At 30.6% G+C, this 25,828-nt stretch overlaps 1 protein-coding gene across 1 annotated transcript; it reads right to left on the minus strand.

Annotated features, from left to right (window-relative positions):
• Positions 1–18,586: 18,586 nt before the first annotated feature.
• Positions 18,587–25,610, minus strand: LOC121115048 (thyroid transcription factor 1). The gene is made up of 5 exons (XM_071887379.1): positions 24,685–25,610; positions 23,210–23,334; positions 22,475–22,570; positions 21,308–21,391; positions 18,587–19,570 (listed from the first exon to the last, which is right to left on the minus strand). The coding sequence occupies exons 1-5, from the start codon at positions 24,896–24,898 to the stop codon at positions 19,463–19,465; spliced, it is 627 nt and encodes a 208-aa protein (XP_071743480.1). The 5' UTR covers positions 24,899–25,610; the 3' UTR covers positions 18,587–19,462.
• Between the last annotated feature and the right edge of the window lie 218 nt (positions 25,611–25,828).

Genomic DNA, 25,828 nt, shown 5'->3' on the forward strand with positions numbered 1-25,828 from the left:
CTCAAAACAATGAAATTTTTTAGAAAAAAAAATTTAAAAGCCTACAATTGTTGACAAATAATAATATTTTTGGAATTTTTTTTCAAATATCCATTGCCATTCTCAAAAAAATTAAATTTTTGTAAAAAAAATTCAAAAAAAATATGACAAATATTATCATCTTTTCAAAAATCTACAGCTATTTTCAAAATAATATTTTTTTGGGAAAAATAATTCAAAAATTTTCACAGCTGTTCACAAAAATGAAATTTTTAGGAAAAAAAAAAATGAAAATTTAAATTAAACTTTAAATATTAAATTTTTTTTTAAAATCCTTCCAGTATTTTTTTTTTTTGGGGGGGGAGCTACAGCCCCTTGAACTTACACCCTGTGGACGCCCCTGGTAGTACATGTCAGTCTTGCCATGAAAGCAAAATTTAGGCTAATTATACCAACATTAAATGCATTTATGTTTATTTATTGTTGTTATCGAATAATTTTCACGGGCCGTAAGAAATGCGTTCGTGGGCCGCTTGTCGAGAATCCCTGGTGTAAAGTTTTAAAACAATGAAGCACAGCGTGATCAACACTTGTACAATGGAGTGTTTGTAGCGACAATTTTTTTTGTTGGATCAGGGGCTTTGAATAAACTTGAATATTACTCTATAACATCCTACACGAATTCACCCTTTTAACTGAATCAACAAGGTAAATTCTGCGACGGGAAGAAAAGTTTACATAAGAGAATGTGACAAATAATGATATAGGGACGTCATTTGTGATAAAGATAACACAACGGGGAATGTATCTCTTCAAGCTAACAGTCACGTTTTACTACTTTGTTTTAAAGCTTAAGGATGATCTATTCATTATTTACATCATAGCAAGGTTAAAAGAAATACAAGGTTATACCATAACGCATGTACGACTAATGTTTGTCTTCCACCGTGCTTTTAATATTGACATCACAGTAGATGAGTGGTTGGGTGTTCTGTCAAAATCTGTTTTTCCTACCCAGCAGTTGTTACGATACATTAAAATGAAAATTCTAGCAATAGTAACGTTATAGACTATGATTTGTTGTGTTTTTTGTCAAAATACATGAGATTGAAAATTCTATCAAGCCCGATTACATGATAGTCTAACCTTGTATTTACATTAATCTTGCATCATAGTAGAAAATTGTTCACGATCAAAAACATCTTAATTCAAGTTGAATCAATGACGTTTAGAACAAAAATAACACACTTATATCGTTTTTGTTTTGTTTTTCTATTCAAAGAAAGCAGAAAAATGCGACGAAAAACATATATTTATAGAATAGATTTGCTCTTGTTGTAAATTAAAAAAAAAAAAAACGTATTGCTCAAAATTCATAAGTTTGGCATATTTAATTTTTATTTTTGGGAAGATTTGTCGAATGAAATGACAAACCCCAAACTCTTGGGGGATAAAGGACTTACGGAAACTTCCTCTAATCACTTTAAAATGAAAAAAAAAAATGTTGTATTGAAAACAGAAGTACTTTTTCAACTAACATCAAACTTAAAAGATAATTAGGGTCATGACGAATCTCAAATTTATCACTTTGCCAGACCTTTAAAAAACTTCCCGTGCCTAGGAAAGTTTCACATTGAGTGTTGACAAAAAATATTAATTAAATTATTATTAGAAATTCTTTACAGTTTAATCAGAGATAATTCAAATTCAAGCAATCAACGTTCAGAACACAAATAAGTTTCAAAGAAGGATTTTTTTTTTGATTGATTATGTCAATTTCAAGATGGCCGATGATGACGTCAGAACGAGAACGCCTTCTTTTTGGATATTAGGAAGTGCTTATAATTTAACAGAAAAATAAAACATTTAATATTGTGTGTTATATTTTTCCTTCGTTAAAGATGGTTTGTTTATAGAGGGAGCCACGCTCAATAAAAGTAAATATTATACACTTACAGCAAGCAAGAAAGAAAAAGAGTTTACTCTTTAAATAAAAGATTATTTACCCTACTACCAATGGAAGGATGTTAGATGAGATGTAAAAAGGAAGGAGGAGAAAGAAAGTAAAATAAGACGATGACGACGATCATATTGAAAATACATAAGTTTGTGAATGAATCATTTTTGTTTATATCAACATTTTTTCCACCCTTGTTTGGTTTAGGAGTGACGCAAATTTGCATAATACTGACGAATACATACATACATGTGTCTATTAATCTATTTATTTATTTATATGTATGTACATTGTACATAGATAGAATATTAAGTATTTTGTTACCTATGCAGTCTCGCAACCTTTCATCAGAATTGAAGCATCATGTATTTTAAAATATTTAAAAAAATATATATTTGTATGATAAATTTAACTTTAATGGATGTAATTTGTTCTAGTTTTTTACGTGATGCCAATATTTTTGATAATTATTCGATAAGAACGGAGTAATTGAAACATTTTGATGGAATAATCCATATCCTTCTTCTCTACGTAAATTTTCAATTTTGTTTTAGCAATTGTGCAAATGTAGTTAATGACATCATTATGAAATGTTGTGCAGTGAGAGAGGATATCTTTTAAAAGACGATAGGCAAAAACAAACAAACAAAAAAATATTCATAGTTATAATATAGAAAAAATTAGAATTACAAATTGACAAAAGTGGCTATTTTTATCATTATAAAAATCTATAAATTTTGTTTTGCCAATTGCGCAAATATAGTTCATTCCATTCTTATGAAATTTTATCAGGTGATAGATGATACCTTTTGAAAGACGATAAATTTAAAATGTCTTCATAAAACGAGATCTTAATACCTACATATTAGTTATTTTAACCTTGAAATTGTAATAAAAAAATCATAATTTCTTCTTCTCTGTAGAGAAGGAAATGGGCGGGGCCTCTAGTTTGTTAACATACATAATTATTAATACAAATTTTAATAGATGTATTTTGCCTACTTTTTAAAGTACTTTTTTCCTGTTCAAAAAGATGTGAGAAATTAGTGTTCTAGTTTCGTATGGTACATATTTTAGACTTGGCATAACTAATCCCTCAAGATTAATAGGTGGGGAAGGCATGACCTCATCCCCTGGGGCTTCTCCAGAACTATATATATATAAATATTCTTCTTTTTTTGTGGGGGGCTTGGTTTTTTTTTAATTCCAAAAATTAAATTTCATGGAAAAAAAATTCAAAAATTAAATTTCATCGTAAAAAAAGTTCAATAATTAAATTTCTTGTAAATAAAATTCAAAAATTAAATTTCTTGGAAAAAAATAAAAATTGTGTGGAGTTATAATTGTAAGTCCTTGTTGGACTCGGTGTATGATTAAAAAAATCTACCTTGGACTCATTCAGGGGCATCCACAGGGGTGGGCTGGAGGGGTTGTAGACCTCCCAAATGCAAGAATTTTTGCTTTTTATTAGAAAATTTAATATTTTAAACTTTTTTTCAAATTGTTTAGTTTTTTAAATTTTTATGAATAGTTGTGGATTTTGAAATTATTTCCCAAAAATTTTTAACTTTTGTGAATAGCTGTGGAGCTATGAATTTTTTTTCCAAAAATTTTATATTCAAAATATAATTTTTGAAATTTGGTTCCTAAAAAATTAATATATGAAATTAAATTATAAAATTTTTTTTTGCAAAAATTTTATTTTTTGTGAATAGCTGTGGATTTTTGAAATTGTTTTTCGAAAAATTAAAATTGCCAAAAGATCTGACAGATTAATTACTTTTTTTTGCATAAACAACCAAACCCGGATAAGACCAAAATTTTCGTAAAAACTAAATTTTTCATAGACACAAATCTTTTACTCTCTAAACTGCGTCACATAAAAGCAATATGATGTTTAAAAAAAATTATACAACATATCATAGGATCACCATATTTTAATTTCCAAACAAAGGTGACATGTAACCTATAATCAGTGTCTGTTTTAAGGGGTTAATATTTTGAAATGAATAAATTTATAAACAAAATACTAATCAATTGGATTCTTGTTATTTTAAACTATAAATATAATTCATTTTAGTCTTTTTATATTATGTCAATTTTTATATAATTTAACCTACAATGTAACGGGTATTTCTTGGATTTATAAGAAAAAGTGTCTGTTAGGACTAGAAAACTTTTCTTCTCGATAATTTACTGGAGAGGTAAATAGGTTTGGAAACGTTTTCTTAGACAGTTGACGTTTTTCTCGTGACTTATTTAACTTTTATATCCTTTGCAAAATGGACATTGTTAGTTCAATTAAGAAGTTTAATTCATTCAAGTTTATTGAAATTTTTTTCCGAAAGAAAAATAAAAATTTCCAAAGGATTCGCATAATTTGTTATGGAGTAATATTCATGGTTCTCTCAGTGATTCTCCATGTGGATAAAAAAGTATTACTATAGCCAACTAAGTTTTGGAATACATTGATAACGTGATCGTTGTTTTTCCACTTGGTTTTATAAAACTGGAGTGCAAAGCTTCAAAAAGTTACAGCCTGTCTATTTTTATCATTAATGTGTGTTTGATGTGAACTGTTTATTAATTAATAATTAATTGAGGCATTTCATTAGGATGATTCTTCTACAGTTGACCAAAGCCGCTGTTAGAACCCTTGTAACTAAACTCATGCCCTATCAATCACGGTAGTACCTCGTTAGAACAACAATATACAATATATTTTGTTGTCGGTTGTCGACATTTGGATTTCTTGGGTGAATATTGTTCGTATTGCTTTTTTATAGAGACTTATGTTCCTTATGTGATGTAAGTTTCTTGTTCGATAAATAAACCATCTTGAGAGACTTATAGAGTAGGAGACGATAGTTAATTTATAAACACTTAATCATGCAATTCGTGACAAATAACCGAATATTTTATAATTGAAAAATTGTAATCTGGACGAAAATGATAATTAGAATGAATCATCATCAAATATATTTATTTATTTTTTCTGTTCGGCAATGTGGCTTTTGACAAGAAAGCTTTCGCCATAATGTCCTGGAACCCTTTTTGAAATATTGTTTTTAATTTTTTTTTTTTAGAAATTGCAAATTAATCATGAGTTTTGTTGATGTCAAAACTGTGACGAAAAAAGAAGTAATTCACCAAAAAGTTGTCAACAATATTTTAGTCAGAGGGTTGTAGCATCCCACCCTCGGTAATTACGGCCTGTATGTATACACAATAAAGTACATGAAACTTATGCGTATGTTTTTAATGTGTTTTCAAACACACGTATCATATACATACCATAGAATAGCATTTATGAACCGACCATCGATACATTATACTCAGTTATTTACCCTGATATTTAAGTCTGAAACATGATACATATTGTGTGTCTCTTAACACTACTTTCATCATTGTTCCTATATGTATACATAGTGGATACCCTAGGGTTGCTCATCCCGGGAAATTGTCTTTGGACTGAATTCCGGGAATCCGTATTTTGAATACAAAGTAGTACTGTTTTATTTATTTATATACTATTTTAAGAATAAATAATTATTTTGAACTAACTTTTACCTAATAAATATTCTCATTTATATCAGAATAATTAATAGCTTTTAAAAGCCCGCCAATCCCCCTTTGTTTAATTTTTAAAGCCCAATCCGATTTGTGTCAAACAAACATAAATAGTTACGAAGCTAATTTTGGTTGGAACTAGGGGTTGTATAACTATGAAATACATAACCAATATGTATATTTAGAAGTGATTCATGGTTAAACGTGTTAAAACTCTTGTCTAAGTTTTTCTCAAGATTGTTTATCTATACTAATTAATCTCAGTGCAATTTGTTCAAAATGCAAACTCGAAAGATTTGTCAAAGTTTGATTTAACTTGATTTTAACCATTCTTCCAAGATAAATTTAGTCTTGGGGTTTCCTTATAATAGATTTTAACTATAATAAGTTTAAATGCCGGATTTTTTTGGTAGATGTATAACCCCTGAGAAATCCGGCACAATGGCGTCCCGGGATTCTGAGGGAGAAACTCTGGTATACATATATTATTATTCAGCAAATCATCCATCACTAATTGCAAAAGGAAGAAAGTACTACCCAAAATCCTTAAACGTCTCTTTATTTTTCCTGACACGTGCAATAATATAAATATATTAGATAAGTAGCTTTGGAGTATGAAAGAAGAACGAAATGAATTTCCCCCTTTATCTTTTGTAGTTGTTATCTCTTTTTATTATTATCAGATTCACTTTTTTATCCTTCTCTCTCTTTTTCTTCTTCGTTTTGCGAGAAGCTTAATTGGAATTACCTTTCAAATATTATATATATATATATATTTATTTATAATCCACTTGGTCGTGCTTTGCTTTGATATTATATTTACTAATGATAATCACGTTATATTACTATTATTATAGTGAAGAGTGGATATTTTTGAACAGTTTTTAATAGAAGTTGAGTAACGCACGTGATATACAAGAATGCGTTATTATCCAATGGGACTGAGAATACGCAAAATTAACCATAGGCCTTTCGATCATTAAAAGAATTGATATATTATATTTTTATAATTCAAAATGCTTAGAGAACTAGGAGCATTCTGCACAGTGCGGATCCTTGGTATGGGTTGTATGGACAAAGGCTAAGGGCGCCAAAAAATGTTTTTGTTTTTTTTTTAAATAAGAAAGCACGGGACTTTAAATAATGCGTGGCCAGGGGCGTCTGCAAGATCTTTTTTTCGGGAGGGGGTATGTTTTTGGATTTTTTTTGAAAAAAGGTTAAAAAATCAATTTTTTTTGAAAAAAATTACAAAAATCCAGTTCTTTTCAAAAAATTAAATTTTTTGAATTTTTTTTTCCAAAATCCTCAGCTGTTAACAAACAAATACAAAAATTGTATTTGAGGAAAGAAAAAAAGTACAATATAACCTAAAAAAACTATTTGTAAAAATGACTTTGTTATTTATGCATCAAGGGACCCTTTGGGGTTATGCTATCATTAATATAGGGATAGGGGTCAATGGGTGTTGTATTTGTTAGTTGGTGTAACAAATAAAAATGAATATTTTATGGGATAAATTGTAATAAAAAATCAGAAGCAACAGTTATTTAAATAAAATATATACTTGTTCAAAAGATGTCCGATTAGGGGTGTCGTTTTGCTCACAACATTCTCCCAGTTCCTCAAATGATAAGCGTTCCATCCATATCAAACCTTTCCAATACTCGGTGGGATCTTTGGAGGATTTTGTACATACTTTTGTGATTAGTTACTCTATTTTCAAGTGCAATCCGTTTTGTAGGGCTTGGCATTACAATCCAAACTTCAATCACCATTGATTATTCGTTATTTTTACAATAAAATTGAGTGGTCATGTGCATTAAGGGAGCCTCTTCTTGAAAATTGCACAATAAATGTCTAGAAGTCTCAAGAACGGACATATATAATATGCAGTATCTCCAACCCTAGAATTATTTGTAAAAAGAGTTAAAAAAGCCATTCTGTAGTCCAATCATTCATAATGAAATGAATCAATAGTAAATTAATGATAATTAATGTTTGTAATACGTAGGAAATAATTAAACATTTTATCTTTGCACTAACATAATTGAGAATCATAATTACATAGTATTACAGCCTTAATCATCATTTAACATATTTATTCTTTATTTAGGCATAGTCATAGAAATAAAATACATCTAGTGCTTACGTTAAGCAAAACCTATGGATACTTTTTGAAGCCAAATGTAAGATGACCAAAACAATGGAATATATAGGTTTTTATAGATCAATCCCTCCTGATCTTGTATGGAATTATTATATACTTCTATAGAAATAGAAGAGTTCCATAAAGAAAAATATATTCAAATTTAAGATACAGTGAGGAACGGAACAATTTTTGAAGTGTTCTCTATATTGTTAACATACCAATTTATTAATACTACAATTTGAATGTTTTAGTCAACTACATCTTCAGATCATCCTTTTTTAGCTCTACGATCTGCAAAACGTCATACCTGGTGTTATGTTGGCCTTTATTTAGGACTGAAAACTGCTACCCCGTCCTGTTCACTCATATAGTTGGGTACAGTTCAGTCCTGCATATCAGTCCTAAAACTTATTAAGTTCGATCCTTCATGATGTCAATCAAGTTTATTTCTTCTTCTTTTTAAATCAGTTAGTACTGACAGTCCGAAGGACCAGTCCTAAGACTGATCCCCCACTAGTCATGACAGCTAAGCTGACCTACTCCAAAAAATTCTTCAAATTTTCAGGGTTACCATGGTCATTTCGGTTTCTTTTTACCGAAAATGCTTAGAGGCTTCACTCCAATATATTATATACCTAGTTAATCGTCTTACAAATTTAATTGACTAACTACATATACCAGGGACGTCCGTAGTAGGTGGGCTGGAGGGGCTGTAGCCCTCCCCAAATTAAGGAGACTTTTGATTTTTACTAGAAAATTTAATATTTGAAATATTTATTCAAAAAATGTAACATTTGAAATTCAATATTTGAATTTTTTAAATTTTTATCAATAAATGTAGATTTTTGAAATTTTTCCAGAAAAATTTAAAATTTTATTTACTAAAATTTAATTTTTTTGTGAATAAATGTGGATTTTTGACATTTTTTTCTATACATTTAATATTTGAAATTTATTTTTTGGGAAAAAAATTATATATATATACGAAGAAATTGTGGTAATTGATCACTTTTTCTTATTCTCCATGATGCTGCTCAGGGATTTGACTGGAATAAAAGCACAGGCAACAATACACCCTTATACAATAATGGTAGGCTATGCCACCACTCTTGCACTATTAGATCTGATAACAATCATCACTATGTTGTAGAAGTACATTTATACCAGAAACGACCTGTAAATCATTTAAAGGAAAAAATTAGTAATATTAAAAAAATATATTACTTTTCCAATGGGTGTGTGGGCCAATATAGAAACTGTGAGCCTTCTTGAACCTCACGTTTCACCAAGAAGACATTCAATTGTCTGTTGAGTGGCATTTTTTTTGCCACAAGTTACAGCAAAGGACCTTCAGATGGTATAGGTGGCACTATTAAAAGAGAAGCTACAAAAGAGAGCCTACGACGTCCTTACAAAAATCAAATTAAAAAGGCGAATAGTTTATTAGAATATTCACTGAACAATATGAAAATATATTTTTGCACAGAAGAAGATTATCAAAAAAGAAAAGACTATTTAAAAAAAAAGGATAAGTTTTGTAAAAACCATTTATGGTACACAAAAACTTAGTTCCTTTATTCTCGAATTAGAAGGAGCAATAAAAGGTTCGCATGTATAGTGAATCAAAGGAGTCAAAAGTTGAATCTGTTATATAATTTATGTAAGTTTAAAATTAAAGTTATTGACTCTCTCATAATGTTATTTTATAAAATATCTAAATTTTCAAGTATATTATACTAACCTAAATAAGAATCCTAATTTATTTTGTTAATCAACATAAAAAATATTTATTTTTTAAAATACGAGTTTCAATATAGAAAATAATACTAATAATGTAGTATAAAAGCCGCTCTACATACTCTAACTTGTTGGAAGTGATCCCATTAAGATCCCACTCTAATTTTGAATAGGTTTTAAAACACATATACTGAGACATGCTATACCAAAATTTACAGCAAAATCTGTTTTGCAGCTTGTCAGGGGTACCATTTTGAATGCCTCATCAGAGCCCAAAACTTTAATTTTTGATCAAAATAAGATTAAAATAAATTATAGTTTGTGTTCTTGTGCATCTTTTGACGTAATTTTTGTTAAAATAGAGCCACTAAGAGAGGAATTATGGTCTTTTGAACAACACTGGTCCAACGGATGAATCCCAACTTTGAGTGGGCCTAAAACGGGCCGGGTGAGTCACAGAACCCTAATATTTCACACACTCTCTTATTTCATATAGAAAAGCCAGAAAATCATCAAACTCGGTATTGATCATGTCGTAAATTGCAAAAAAGTGTGTTCACTTGACGTGGAAATACCCATATATATTCCAGCAGACGTCCCTACATACCCATGCCTAATTAAAAAAATCTTGACAACATACACTAAAAAATATAAAAAAAAAAAAAAAGAAAGGGATGTTGTTTACCTGTCCTTATCATCATGATTATATATGATTAATGATAATCGGAAGAAGATTAGCTAAAATATTTTTATTATTTTTATCCTTGAATGTTTTTCTTTGTCAAGTATAATGCGATTTAATTGTTATTTTGATTATGAATAACAATTATTTTCATCTACTACTCCCGCGTCTCTAAGTACACCTGATGTATTTATATATCCATTTCCAATAGGATTAATTCCTAGAGGACTATGGAGTACATATACTTCATCATCAAAGTTAAAGAGCAAGATAAATGTTTATATTGATCAGAACTGGTTGGTTGTTTTAACCAAAAATTCCTTAAACATGGAGTGTGCACTTGGGGTTTCCTTTCCTTATTACTAGGGCAGAATGGTTGAAAATGTTTTATATTTGGCTCATATGGTCTTTATTGTCTCCAAAAAGGATTTTAAATTTCATACCTCGTTCAATCAATGATGTTCTTACGATTATGATTTGATATTTTGAATTTGATTGCTATCAATTTGTTATTCTGGTATATTTTATCAAACTATTGCAAAATATACCTCGGTCAACAGGTTGTGCAGGGGACACTGGCCCCTAAGAGGGATCAAAACCTATCTCCATCACTATCCTTAGTGAATCCCTTCTAATATACCTACATATTATAATACACCCCGCTTGTACAAGTGAACCCTGGTCCAGAACGTGAATCATTACCCACTACTTACCCTGAGCATCAAGAATCCATTTTGATATCCTATCATACACCCCGCCCACGGTTTGTGCAAAATAATCGCAGGTTCAAAAAGTGGATCATATATTCCCCAAAAAATAAGGAAATCTGAAGTACCGGATTACTTGAATTTGTAGATATCAGGAGTTACAAAATTTTTGTCGTACAAGCAAATATACAGGGTATACTCGTCGTTCAAGTATGGAAGTAGTCAAAATAATTTCCATCATCGAAACTCGCCGCGTGTAACACTCCGCACAGGAGATAATTTCTTTCTTCAAATATCTAAAGTCAACAGTTTATGACGTGATTCAAGGCTTCGATGAGGAAGGAAAGACTGAGAGAGCATCTCATTGAACAAGATCTGATAAAATCCAATCAAGGACTGCAACATGAGCAAAGGGACCATCAAAAATGTCATCAGGATTGACCTGCATTTCTTGTCTAGGGACAGAGCCTCAAAGCATCTGCTAACAGAGCAGAATAAGACAGACAGAATGAGCAAAGGTGAGATTCTTATGAACCAAATGAAGGGCATATGTTGTTACGCAAGTTTTTTTTCGAACGAGAAAATCTTGACCATTGACGCCAAGCATAAACGTAAAAACGATAGATGGAACTGCCTGGACCCTGATGAGGTCCAGGCAGTCATGAAAGCGAAGAATCCGGCTTCGGTTATGGTCCTGGCGGTCATCATCACGGAGGAACAAGTTATGAATCTAACTACTTACAAACAAAGGGACCAGTAGGTAACGAAGGAGGTCTACAAGGATGTACTCAAGGACATGGGCATCCCATGAATGAATGAAGTCACTGATGAGAAGCCATATAAATTATAGCAAAACTCAGCACCTGCTCATAAGGGTAAGATTGTTCAAGAGTTCTCAGGACAAAATGCCCCGGAGTTTTGACCTCCATTGTAGATGGAAAATCTTTATTTTTATGTATTTCTTATAGATAAAAATTCTAGTGTAATTAATGAATAATTGGTGCTTTACATGACACGTAAATATATCTGCTTATTATTTTTTTTTTTTGAAAAATAACTCTTAATTAGGAGGATTTTGGATCTTGTATATTTTACGCAAAGAAATTTCAAATCTTTTTTCGATCAATTACCCCTTCAAAATATTTTTTGTCGAAATTTTACTTTTTTTTTTTAAATTTTCCCCCAAATTGGGTATCCCTTCTAACTTTGGGTAGCCTATAAAATAATCATCGCAGGGACGCATGAACTCCATGGTCACTCTGATTTGTGAAGGAATATTTATTATTCGAGTGACATCTTTTTTTTTTAATATTTTGAGTTTTCGTCGACTTATTGGAGCCCAAACTTTTTTTGAGAACCAATCAAAAATAGAAAACTCGACATAATATATCAAGTTCTTCAAATACGTCCATATAAATTTTCTTGAATCTCTCAAAATCCTTAAATATTAAGACATCAAGAAGTATTCAACAGTTTTTAAAAGCTTTAGAAACGATTTTGGCAGTTCAATTCATGTTTTCAGAAGCTTGTAATTCTTTAGAAGAAAAAGGTATTTCAGCCACCCGGCTTTACATTCATATAAAGCAAAAATAACCTTCCAATCCGAGCCGGGTGCTTGGAATCAATCTTGAACCGAGTTTCAACATTATTAGACACAAACCTTATCATGTGTAAGGCATTTTTTCTTACTTTTCTTCTTATACCTATCTATGTTGTAGGTATGTTATATTAATAAATTAGATTTTCTATTTATTCTTTTGTGAGTCAGTGGAATGGAAAATTTGGGTTGATATATACTTTTTGTCTTCATCACATCTCTTTTCATATATTATGTAAATACGTACATATACGAAGAAAAAACCTAATTAAAAAAGTATGAAGTGAAAAGAAAGAGAGAAATACTTTGTGTTTTCAAAAATTAGTAGGGTATTAACTGTATGTATTATGTTTTTGTTAACTATTATTAAGTATAGTGTTATGAATAAAAAAGGCTTCTCATTCTGACGTCATATTCGGCCATCTTGAAGTATGTATAATTATCAACCAATAGCACTTGCTCCTTTTTGATTACGCAATATGGTGAATTAATAAGTAAATTAGTATACAATAAAAGAGCGCTCTCATTATGACTTTATATTCGGCCATCTTGAAAAATACCTAGTTACACTATACAACAAAATTTAGGTTTTGGAACGCCTGCCAACTAAAAACCCCACTTATTATTCATATTTAATCCGTCAAACGCAAAAATGACCATTAAAAAATTCTCACTTTGACTTCATCATCGGCCATCTTGAAATTTATAACTGGTAAAAGCTGTGTTACCTTTTTATTAACTATGAATAAGTAGGTACAATCATAGTTTACTTAAAATCTGGATAGACACAAGCCACACGCAACATCGCTATTAAACCTTTAAAATAAATAACACAGGGGAACACTCATTTTGTACAAATGAAATGAAGACAATAATCGAATTTATCTATGATTACAAAAATTATCTCAGTTTTTCTCTCAGTCATCTGAATTCTGAAATATCTGCCCGATCATAGTATCGGGACTATTATCGTTCAGAGTCATTTTCTACCCTTAAAACAATCCCCAAATTAAAAGAAATATTAATAAAACTGATGTAAAAGTGTTGTTTGTGATTGAAAAGTGGTTATATTGATTCCGTATATTGTTCAGAACTCGATATATTTCCATTTTTAGACTGAAAAATGATGGAAAACGACAATCTTCTTATTCATAATATATATTGATGAGGTATATCATAGCTTATATTATAGAAAAATGTATAATTAAAAAAAGATATATTTAAAAATATGCATTCCCAAGTATTTTTGATCCCATTTTAAAATATTAAAATTCATATGTAAATATTATCACATTAATATGCATTAGTATATTCCCTCGCCATAATGATTAGAAACACATTTAATGCATACTCTTGTTTCTAAAAATGGTTTGAAAATAGATATCTATCTATGAATGCTCAAAACCTGTCGCATATGTTGTTACTTGTGAAGCTTACACTAAGTCCATCTACAACCCTTCACAACAGAGGATATTCCTGCATGAACCGTCTATACCCCACGAATACACAAGCTGGAACACTGAATGACCTCATCTACATTTTCATAAATTGGGGAATTAGTAAAATCCTTGAGTCCTTAACACGCTATTTAGGACATTGGTTGTTGATCACACAACAGATTGTAATGAAAACAGAGAAGACTGTGATTCACAAAGAGGAAATGTCTGAAGAATATGAGACTAATCCTGGAACATCAAAAACTGTAATTTTCTAATTTGCCAGAATAATCCGCATTATTTTTGTGTTAATAAAAGTTCCAAGCACGTTAATTAGAATGAATGTGGTGTATCAAAACATTAAAAACAAAACTGCAACAGTTAATTACATTTTGGGCTTCCAAAAACTCAAGAGTGTCGGCCGGAAGGGCTATTTAAGATTATGAAATTTGGCCAGCCCTAATAATAGTAAGAATAAATAAGCGTTCTAATTCTGACGTCCTATTTGACCATCTTGAAATAGTCATAATTATCAACCAATTATCATTATTTTTTGATTAAAAATATAGTGAATTGTATATTTTTTAACACTTTTTTTTTCTCATTTATCCAATGGTTTTTCTCGTTAATATAAAAGTTAATACTTTAATTTTTATCACCCGACAATTTTTGGAAATGTCTTGAGAAAAGTTAGTCCTCTCAGAGTAATGTATGTAATAATTATACATAAAAACATATATACAATCTACTAGAGTATACACCAAAGTAGAACACACTCAGAAAAAAAAAGTAGGGGAGTTTTTAAGAAAGGGAAGATATGCAAGCACACACGATTCACAAATCAGTTATAATTATTTATTTAAAAATAATAATTATTTTTATATATGTATAATTATAAGTTATCCATACTTTTCTTATTTGAATCTATTTTATACAATCTAGGGTTTCTCATTTCACAAGCATTTGTCATTAAGCAGGATACTGGGAAACAGATTTATAAACTGTGGGATTTTGTTAGAAAATAATAGATATGTCTTTTTTTATAGATAAACAATAAATAATAAATTTAAAATTAGTCTTACCCAAATTATATTATCCATTTTATTGTTATTACCAATAGTGCCCAAATTGTTATTTTAGAATTATGTAGCTATATCCAACCCATAAATAAAAATAATTAAATATTCCATGATGAACAAGCTAATTTTTGATAGATTCTACAGGGTCTAATAACAAAATCCAGCGCTTTTGATCTATCAACTTTAAATTAACATAAAATTGTCATTAAAAAAACTAAGATAATTTTGCTTTATATTTGAGCCGTAAAACCATTTCAACTAAAAAGTAGAGGTTTTTTTTTACCCATTTAGACCCAGAAAGTACCCAATTTGGTTAAGATTGAACGAAGTTATGATCAATTTAATAAAGTTCAACAAATTGAATTATAACAAGCAATAACATTCTGGAAAAAACACTAATTTTTCACAATACCACAGATATTTACTATATATTCCTATATATTTTTTCATCTAAAAAAAAGTTTAACAATGACACTGAATCTTTTTCTAAAATTTTCCAAGACCATTGTAGAGCACACAGAAATCAACTACACTTTTACTGGACTTTATATTCAAATGTTATCGGAATTATAATGAAGTACTGCTTTCCACAACTGGTTGGCAAAGTCACAATGGTTACTCTTCCTTGTGTATCTCATCCAGGTATTTGACATCCCTGTAAAGAGACTCAACAGCTTGCTCACTATAAAATCCAAGTGGCTCTTGGTATCCGTCAATAAATTGCTTGATATGCACAATGGTACAATGCACCTTGGGCCTAATTGTAATTATAAGTTTAAAATAAGCTCACTTGTAGTTTTCAATCAGTTTGGTATAATTTGAATCAATAGTCTTAATTTGTATATTGATACAAAGGGCATCGATATATATATATATATGGAATCCTTTAATTCTTCTTTGTTAACATACTTAAAATCCATAAATTTGATATGAAGTTGGCAAGAGTTCTCAAGGGGGCTTTCTTATCTGTTAAAGGTTTCTTGGCCTCACACTAGCAGCAAGGGTTGGTAGCGGCATGGTTCTGAAATAACACCAAATATTTAGCAATTGGAAATCACATGCCAAAATATGGGTGGCAATGATGTTTAACGGATCTAGGATGTTTTTGACAGGAGAATCCTACACAATTGTAAGCACAAACATTTTCTTCATCCCAAAGTCCTTTTGGCTTTTTGAGGTGGAGGGCTGGTGCAAGCTGGATCTTGCTCTTGAATGCTTAAGCATACTTTGGAAAAAAAATCCCTAATCACCCTCCATGCCAAGTTTTAGCTTGAGCTTCTTGAATTCTCTCTTCTCAATGATTTATTTGATGAAATTTAGTAGACCATTGCAGAAGACACCTCATTTTTCTATTTTTGTACTTGGAGACATTCTTTTTGGAGCTAGATACATAGACTTTGGCATCAAATAATAAGATTTTGGTCTCTATGAAATAGTCAAACTCATGTAAAACCATTTATTTTAAATTAGATACAATAGATCCTGTAACACCTATGGTCTTGGAAGCACTTCGAAGCAAGGACCCTGACTTGAGTGTTTTTCTGACACTGAGATAAAGTTCAGTGGCCATGTTGAGGAATAAATTAAAGTTAAGCCATGGTTTGGCTGTATTCTTTGTCTATCCGATTTTGACTTTCATTTTGGCATCTTGGCTTGTCTGAAGAAAGATGAAAGCATCATGACACGGTTCACATTTCTTCAAGTAGGAAGCCACCATAATGGCCATGACCATTGACCATCTTTGAGATATCTTGTCAACAGCATTTTACCTTCTTTTTTTTTTTTGCAAAGGAGCATGGATGCCTGATTCCTTGTCTTTTCTCGCGATCGCATGTCGTACAGGCATTGTAGTCTGGTGGAAAGGGTGCTTTTTTCATGGGTCTTCCTTTTTTGTTCTTAGGCTTGGAAAATATTGTGAAAACAAGTCAACTTAAATCAAAATTCAAGAGCTACCCAAGAAACATCTGTTATACCCGGAAGCTATTTTGGCTTATCATAGTTTTGAGATCACAAGATTGTGTAACAATTGTTACACAAAGTCCATGGGAAGAATCCTTCATAGTAATTGAAGTTATAGTAGACTCTTTCTGCTACTATTGTCTTCAAATCATAAGGTATGGGATGAATGAGGCCTTTTTCCTGGCAAAGAAGGCAAGTTTTTTGCCTGTACTCCTCTTGACTCTTCTTGGAGTAAGACATTTCTTTTTAAAGGATAAATAAATTCTCTAAATTAATAATAATAGTAAGTACTTCCTTAAACTTACTTTTAATCGAAATATAATTGTAAGAATAGATCACCCTATTGCTTTGTTCGAATTAAGTATTGAGATAGAGGGAGCAATGTTGGAGGACTCAACGTTTTTTTTAATATTTTGACCATACATTTACACTATAATTGAAAAATGATTCTGATTGGCTATGAATAATCTCAGTTCATATTGGTTAATCCAATAAGGATCTCCGTGCACTTTTGCTCAAATCATTTGATGAAATCATTCAACTGTTTTTAATTGGTCATAACTTTGTCTAATCTTAACCAAATTGGGCATTTTGTGGGACTAAATGCGTTAAAAAAAATTTCAACTTTTTAGTCCAAATATAAACCAATTTTTTTTTTAAAGTTCGTTTTTAAAGATATCTTATTTTTCTTAATTACACTCAACTCTGCCCAAAAAGTCCATAAAATAACAAGTATCGAAGATAAAAAAACAAACAAGAATCAAAGTTAATAAAATAGAAGAAATAAAATGTTTATCCTAAAATAAACATTCTTACTATTTCTATTAAAAAACGATCTCCTTTTGAAACAAAGAAGATCCGAAATTCATTTTCTAAGAAACACAAGGAATTTTACCTAATTGAATTTGTAAATAAATAAGAAACCCATTTGTTTTGCAGACAAGATCAAGAAGATGCAAAATATCTTTTCTTAATAATTCTAAAAAAAAAAAAGAATTAAAATTTCTTCATAAAATACGAATAAAGAAAAAAAATTTAATCTAATATTTGTTCTAAAAAACAATTTTTTTAAATATTTTCCAAAGAAATAAATTACAAAATTTTTTATTAAAAATGTTAAAAAACAAGAATCAAATTATGAAAAAAAAGAAGACATTTTTATAAATTTTTTTAAAAAATCATTTTTTTTTTCCTTACAAAAAAATCAATTTTGCTTTTTACTAGATTTTTTTTTTTTTTGGTCAGGATGAAAAAATTTTATGCCAAAATAGGGTTCATTTTTTTTTCCAAATTTATTTTCATTAAAAAAAGATCATTTGAGCAAATTATGAAGCAAAGCAAAAAAATTAATATTTGAAGTATAGTTTTGTAAATATTTTGTAAAGAGTTGTGAATTTTTGAAAATGTCTTCCAAAAATGTAACATTTGAAATTGTTTTCCAAAAAATATAATTTTTTGTGTGAAGCTATGGATTTTTAGAATTTATTTTCGGAACAAATCAAAAATTATTTATAAAAATAGGACAAAGACTTTTAGGGACTTTAATTTGTAAAATAAATAAATAAATCCACTTGTTTTGCAGTCACGTGGAGTGACTCTTAATCCTTGCAAAATATTCGCCAACATATCCACTTTTTTATACATCAAAATACATATGTTCAACCTACCTTTATAGGAAGGCTGCAATTCAAAATGTTTGAAAAGCACTGATTTGAGGGAAGTAATTGTGATAACTACCATTGATTATACATTTTATTAGTTATTCTTATTAATTAAGACAATTTTATTTATTAACAAAAATGAATGAGTGATAGATTATTATAAATTTATCTACATTTTTTCCTTTCATAACAAGCAGAAATGTAATGAAAATATGCATTATATATATGAATATTAAAAAAATGTGCTACAAATTAATTAATTATAAACGTATAATAATAATTAATAATTAGAATATAAAAAAAGATTATTATAAAAAAATATTTGTTTGCTTTCTGTGAACAATTCTTGTGAGTGTGAAAGAGTAGTGAGCTGATTAATATTGTCAAAAAAAAAAAGCATCCTAGACACAATTTTTTAATAGAAAAAATTAGTATATTGTACTATATTATGAATCAATATATTTTAATGTTATCATTTTTTTTGCTTAAATTTTTTTATAAAATCCAATTGTATATAGAGAGATATCCTAGATTTGAGCAGACAAGTTATATTCTATATTCCTTATTCCAACGCAATTATTTCACCAAGCGACTCGCCCATGCCCAAGATACGCAGAAGGCCCTGGACTGTCCTGCATGCGTTGATTGTTAACGGCAGCTGCTGTAGCGCCACTATATCCCATATGCATGAGCGTTGGTAGATGTGTTTGACAATCATCAGATGGAGCGGGGAGAAGGACTCCTCCACCACCACCGGGATGTGAAAGACCATACTCTGATTTGACTGGATGCTGTCCATGATGACTACTGGGCGTCGGCGGTGGAACGTGAGAAGAGGATCCACTTCCGGAATGAACGTGATGAACGTGGTGATGATGGTGATGGGAATGTGGAATTTGTTGCTGGAGGTGGTGATGCAGCTGATGATGGTTCAGAGGAGCGGCTTGTCCTAAATGTGACGACTCGACGGAATGACTTTCTGGGTCGGAGTGGCCCAGGGACTTACCATCCTTGACCAGGACTGGGACTGCAACTCGACGGGGGAGTTCTGAGAGGACTAATAATAGGAGAAAATAACATAATTATAACCCACGATAACATCATGATTAGGGGCCGCCGTTCATTACGTGAGCTGAAAAACACTTTATATATTTGATATCTACTAATGACATTTGAATCTTACAAATTAATATTAAAGATTAATGAAGAAAAATACAATTTTATTACGGATTGCCTACAGATATGCCCTTTGAGAAATTTGCACTCCCTGGGATTCACGCAATGATCACATCTCTGGCGTGCTTGACGGGGAAGAGTATTCAAAAAATATGGATCAGTAAAACAAAGTTGCACAAGGGCAACGAAGAGAAAAACACACATTTAGGCAACTGCCTAAGTTGCCTAAATGTGTTTCCTTTTGACCTTTTGCAACAACTAAGAATATACTTTTAGAAAGCCATAAAAGATGACTTGATCAACCGGATCAAAACTATAAAATACATAAAAAAAAGTTACACACTAAAGAAAAAGATGTCAATGATTTAATGTCAGTTAGTTCAAATGGTCAAGAACATCTCTAGTCTCCATGTCAATTGTTGGAAGATGACAGCATTATTTCAGATATAAATTAAAATGCTCGTCGTAACGTTGTTTCGCAAACTTATGTACATGTATTATGCTACAATAAAGTTTTAGTTATTTACTAGTGATGTGGATCTCGAGATTGGTCTTAGCCTCGGAACAATTTTTAAGGTCTTGATCTTGCATAGGCGTCGACTTCTCAAAGTCTTGGGCACGGTGTTAGGACCAATAACATGGCAACTAGATCAAAAAGAAGAAATGATATAAAAAAAAATACAAGATTCTTTAATTTTTTTAGTCTCGAGTAAGGTAGTCGAGACTGAAGTGATATTATCTAGGCCAGTGATTACTAAACCTTTCATCACTACAAAGTCTCGTTGTTGCTTTTTTTAGGGGGGTGCAAATAAGTTTCCCCGAATATTTGGGTCAAGGATTTTTTTAACCATTTTTATGATCTTTATTCTGAAAATAATACATTTCTTGGTTTTATTTTTTTAATGTTTCTTTCATTGTTCAGATGGAGTTGTACTAATTAAGTATAAGTAAACATGATAATATTACTATTACACCGTCTGCCTTAGGAATTGCCTTAGAAGTTCATATACCTACATTAAGTATATTTCCTACTCTGGAAACAACTGACTATAGAACCTACGCACATTGAGTTTAAGAGAATAATTTTTCTTGAGCTGCGAGTTTTTTTTTTCACAACTTTTTTTATTTGTAAAATAAATTTATTTATATTTCTTGATGACATTTTTTTCGAAAATACATTTCTTGATACCTTTACGGAAGGACTACGCAATTCAAAGAGGGTATGCAGAAGTTCACCTCCATTAGGGGGAAGAGGGGGTCAAATAATATGAAAATCCAGCTCATTTTTCGTATGGACGACCCCTTATGTATTTAATATATATATTCTTATTTTAAAAATACATATAAATATATGATTAAAAAAAGTCCCCATATGAGGTTAAACTGGTAGGGAGAAGGAACTGAGAAGCAGATGGGTGAATTGACATATTAAATACACTAACAGACTGAGCTAACTCACTCTGTATGCTATACAACATACAATTCCAACTGTATGGATGTATTTACTCGTCTCCCATCCCTCAAGAACACTTGAAAATTGGAATATACATAATGCATATACAGTTATGGCGTCTAACTCAACACACAATGGAACAACACACAAAAAAAATATACATACATGATTAGGAGAATGTTCAGACATTGCCTTCTCTTTAGCCTGTCGCTTATGTTTGTAACGATGATTCTGAAACCAAATCTTGACCTACAGATTAAATACAGAAAATATCACTAAATAATATATTTTACTAATGTACAACCATAATATTTTAACTCATTTGATTAAGGCTCTTAAAAATAAATGTGAATGGATATGGTTATGTGTTTATTCAAAAAGACCTACTATGAATTAGATGAAACCCCATTGTCCCAGAACATAAACAAATAAATAAAATGACGGCATTGAAATTCAAAAAACACTTCACTCACATGTTTATCTTTGTACACGCATTCATAGAGTATAACTGGTTTTAATATCTTGGTGTAATACCTTTGTTTTTGTTTTTTAATAGTAATTTTTTGATTTTTTTGGGGGGGATTTTTTAATATAAATTTTTAAATTTTTTTAGTTTTTTAATTATATTTTGTTTTGCTTTTTTAATAAATAATTTTTTATTTAGTATATCTAACACCAGCAAAGTTTTATCTTAATACTATACTGATGTACAGTAGTAAAGACTGCAACAGCGTTTTGCTTGAGTAGAATATAACTGCCTTTAATACCTTGATTTTTTTAATGTAAACTTTTTTTTTAGTTTATTTTAAATTGATTTCTTGAACTTTTTTGATTTTTTCAATAATTTTTTTTTTTTAAATCTTTTGTTGTTTTTCAGTAAATAATGTTTGATGTAGACTTTATTTGAAATATACATTCTGGAAATCTTTAATCAAAGATCCTCTCCGCCTATACAAAGTTTTAAACTAATGGTACAATACATTTACAATGGAAAAATTATGTCCCTTCCCGATTTTGTAAGTTTGCCACAGACAAAGAAAAAAAGGTTTTACCATTTAAATAGTAGGGTTTTTAAAAAATTGTTTGGAGGATGAAAATACTGAGTTTAACTCCAAAAACACAATCCCAGTTTGGGGGTGGACACATTATATTTTGGGGGTGTACTTTGCTAGGGGTAAAGCACTTTCTTATTAGAGAAAAGCTTTTTTAAAGCTTATTTCTTTTACTATATATAAATATTGGAGAAACTCGACTTTGAAAATAAATTGTTGGATGCTGTTCAGAATTTTAAGCATTTACTTTATTTTACACATATTGTAAAAAAATCCTTACCTGAGTTGGAGTCAAGTGAATTAGACTTGCTAAATGCTCCCTTTCTGGAGCTGATAAGTACTTTTGCTGCTTGAATCGACGTTCAAGCTCATAGACCTAAAAAATAATAAACATTCTTATATAAATATATATATATTTGAGAAGATTCATAAAAAATATCGTTGTATCATTGCCAGAAGATTTTCTCAACATAAATATGTAATCTTCAAAAGACTGGGAATCTTGTAATTGAAACAGTTAACACAAAATTAATTTGATCTGTTTCAAAATTGAGTTAGAATTATATTTTATTTTTGAATAGATATTATTGTTCATTTCTATCTATCATCAAACTATTTTGATCAATCCTTTGAAGGTGCTGCAAATTCCACTTAAATTAGCTACAATTTCTCGCCATAATAAAATAATTATAATATTATGCCTTCAATTTGAAAACCCCTATCGGGGCTAAATTAAGTATCATAAACCTCATGAAGGGTCTAAGCTATAGTTCATATTCTTGAGTATCTCAGCTCATCCCAGAAATATAAATAAAAGCCCATGTTTGCAATTATGATATCAAAAAAATAATTTGACATTTAGTTTAAGATTGTTTTTATGTTCACTCACATTATAAATATGCCAACTAAGCAAATATACCAAGAAAAAGAGTTACGTCCCAAGTTATTCATATTAAAGCCATTATATGACATTTAGGAATTTCTGGCTCTAACCCAACGATATGAAGTTATTTACCTGCGCTTGTGTAAATAAAACTCGTCGTTTTCGCCGCTGCGAGAGAGGAAACTGCATGGATGAAGGTTTCTCCGTTAATTGAGACCCAGGCCCATTCCCTGCTCCATTCCTCATCAAACTTGAAACTTTAAAAGAAGGGAAAATATAGTATTAAAATAATCAATTCTAAAAATCACTTAAAAAATATTTTAGTCAATATAATATTTGTGGACATTGTTAACATAAAAGTTAACAAGGATTTTGGGTATCAGTTGTACTCTTCAACTAATTAATTATTCTCCGTTTCTATTAATGAATCATTCTGGTTATTTCCTCAGAGATAACCAGAATTACATTTAAATGTTGCAAAAAATAACAATTTCAGAAAATAATTATAAAATAGTTATAATATTTGAAAGAGCATATTATTCAGGTCATAGATAATATCGAGACACGTGCTTTCTGAGTGAAATTCCGTAGAACCTAAGGGTGCCTGAATAGACCTCCTAGGAGTTCCGTGAAATACATTTCATGAAAGATGTTTATTTTATTAATGCATCAAAATATTATAATTTGGAGTTTTTCGGAAAAGATTCTGAAACTAAAAAGGAGATTCTGGGTCGAAGTAAGTTTGGAAAAGAGCATACTTGACTATGGAAATATACATTATTGGGTCGTTTATTTTTATGAAGTATTTCCCTATTGCATCAAATTCCAAACATACAAAAAAGAAAGAAAAAACCACAGGAGGAAATCTACAAATCATTCTAAAAATCACTCAAGAAGTAGGTATTGTGGATATTTTATACAAATAAGAAAATCATCTTATAAATATTTATCCAGACAACAATACAAGGCGTCAATCCAGGGTTTCAAATATCCTTCAGGTTTGTCGCCTTATTATTGTTCTTGAACTTTAAATTCCTTCAGTATTTGTTACACAATTTATTTGTTAACAAAACACACCTCTGTTTACATTTTATAAGTCTATTTTGTAGACTTTGAGGAAAGATGAAGGGATCCAAACTGAGCCATTCATTCAGCTTTGATCGGTATTTGTGACTTGCACATATTAAATAATTCATGGAAGTTACTACTTTTTGACATTGAAATAAATTAATTGAAAAATTATAATTTTATTGTATATTTTGTATTTGTGCATTTAAAAAAATAAATTATTCTATTCATTTAATGTCATTTACAGAATATTATTTTTAAACAAATTACATTTATTAAAAAAAAAAAAATTGGAATAATTTTTCCCGATTTTTAAAAAAATATATTCAAAATGTATTTAGGTATACAGTGCATAGCTCTAGTACCTTTGTAAGTATATAGATATATACTTTATCAAAAATCAACGGCGCTTTTTAGAACTCCTCCCTTTTTCTTAGAGTGCGCAACAAAAAACTATCCCGCGCTCCGTTCATCTATTTTACATTCGAATATTCTTTTATACATTTTTTAAAGTTATAACGAGAAAAAAAATCACTTACAATATTCGGAAGCAAATCGTGAGTCCGTTGGTGGAGCATGATACCATCCGGGATGCGATGATGAAGTCCGCATATCCGAATATCCTGCATGGGGTAGCTCCGAGCCCGTTTGCGGGCAGTAACCTGAGGGAAACCCGGAATTGGACGAATTATGATGGTGGTGATATGAGTTTTGATCAAGATTGTTGTTGGGCCCATTGGGCGGAAGACCCATTCCACTATTTCCTAGAGGACCTGTGGGTCCTCCAATGCTTCCCCATTTCCAGATAGATTGTAGCCTCCTCCTGTATGGAGATGATTTGAATGGGCATGCTGATAGTTGAGAAAGCTTCCTGGAGAGAGGGGACTATTTGGGCTCATATATGGATGATGTGCCCCTCCACTGCCCCCACCCCCCAAAACAACACTTGAGTCAAGATTCCGTCGATATGACTCCTCAGATAGGGGGGATGTGAGGATATCTGTGACACTAAATGGCGTAGTTGTAGCTTCATCGGAAGCCTTTGGGCTTAGATCACTAGTCTCTTGATGGTGATGGTGAGGATCCCGAGCACCACCACCCCGATCGTCGTTAAGTCCCAGCTCTTCTTCGGATGGACGATTTGAGTAGTTGTCGGAGTCAACCATTCCTGGGCCTCTATATTTATATAGGGAGTCTATAGATATAATTATGTATGATTTTTTATATACTTTAATTATGTTTATTTTGGGTAAAAAATAAATATAAAAAAAATAGGGAAAAAATCTTGGCACTTTTTTTTTTTTTTTTTTTTGAAGCTCTTCTAAACTTATTCTATCTACATCTTCTTCTTCTTCAAAGTGCTCTTCAATCCAAGTAGGTCTTTTTATTTTTTATTATTTGATATCACTTCACGTTAGTTGTATGTTCTGGACAATGACTCACTTATCAATAGACAAGAGCACTACTAAAAAAATATAAAATAATAATAATAATAAAAAATATGAACCTAAGAAGAGAATAATGAAAAGGGAAGATGGCGCTCAAGTCCTACCTTAACTCCTCCTTCATTATATTAAAGTACATTTATATAAAAAGAGAGTACGGCTCTTCCCTCCAGTACATACATAATAATATGTCGATGATGCTTCCCCTAAGAACTAACCACACCCACTCCACACGCAG

The sequence above is a fragment of the Lepeophtheirus salmonis genome, chromosome 3 (genome assembly GCF_016086655.4).
Source record: "Lepeophtheirus salmonis chromosome 3, UVic_Lsal_1.4, whole genome shotgun sequence".
Taxonomy (NCBI): Eukaryota; Metazoa; Arthropoda; class Copepoda; order Siphonostomatoida; family Caligidae; genus Lepeophtheirus; species Lepeophtheirus salmonis.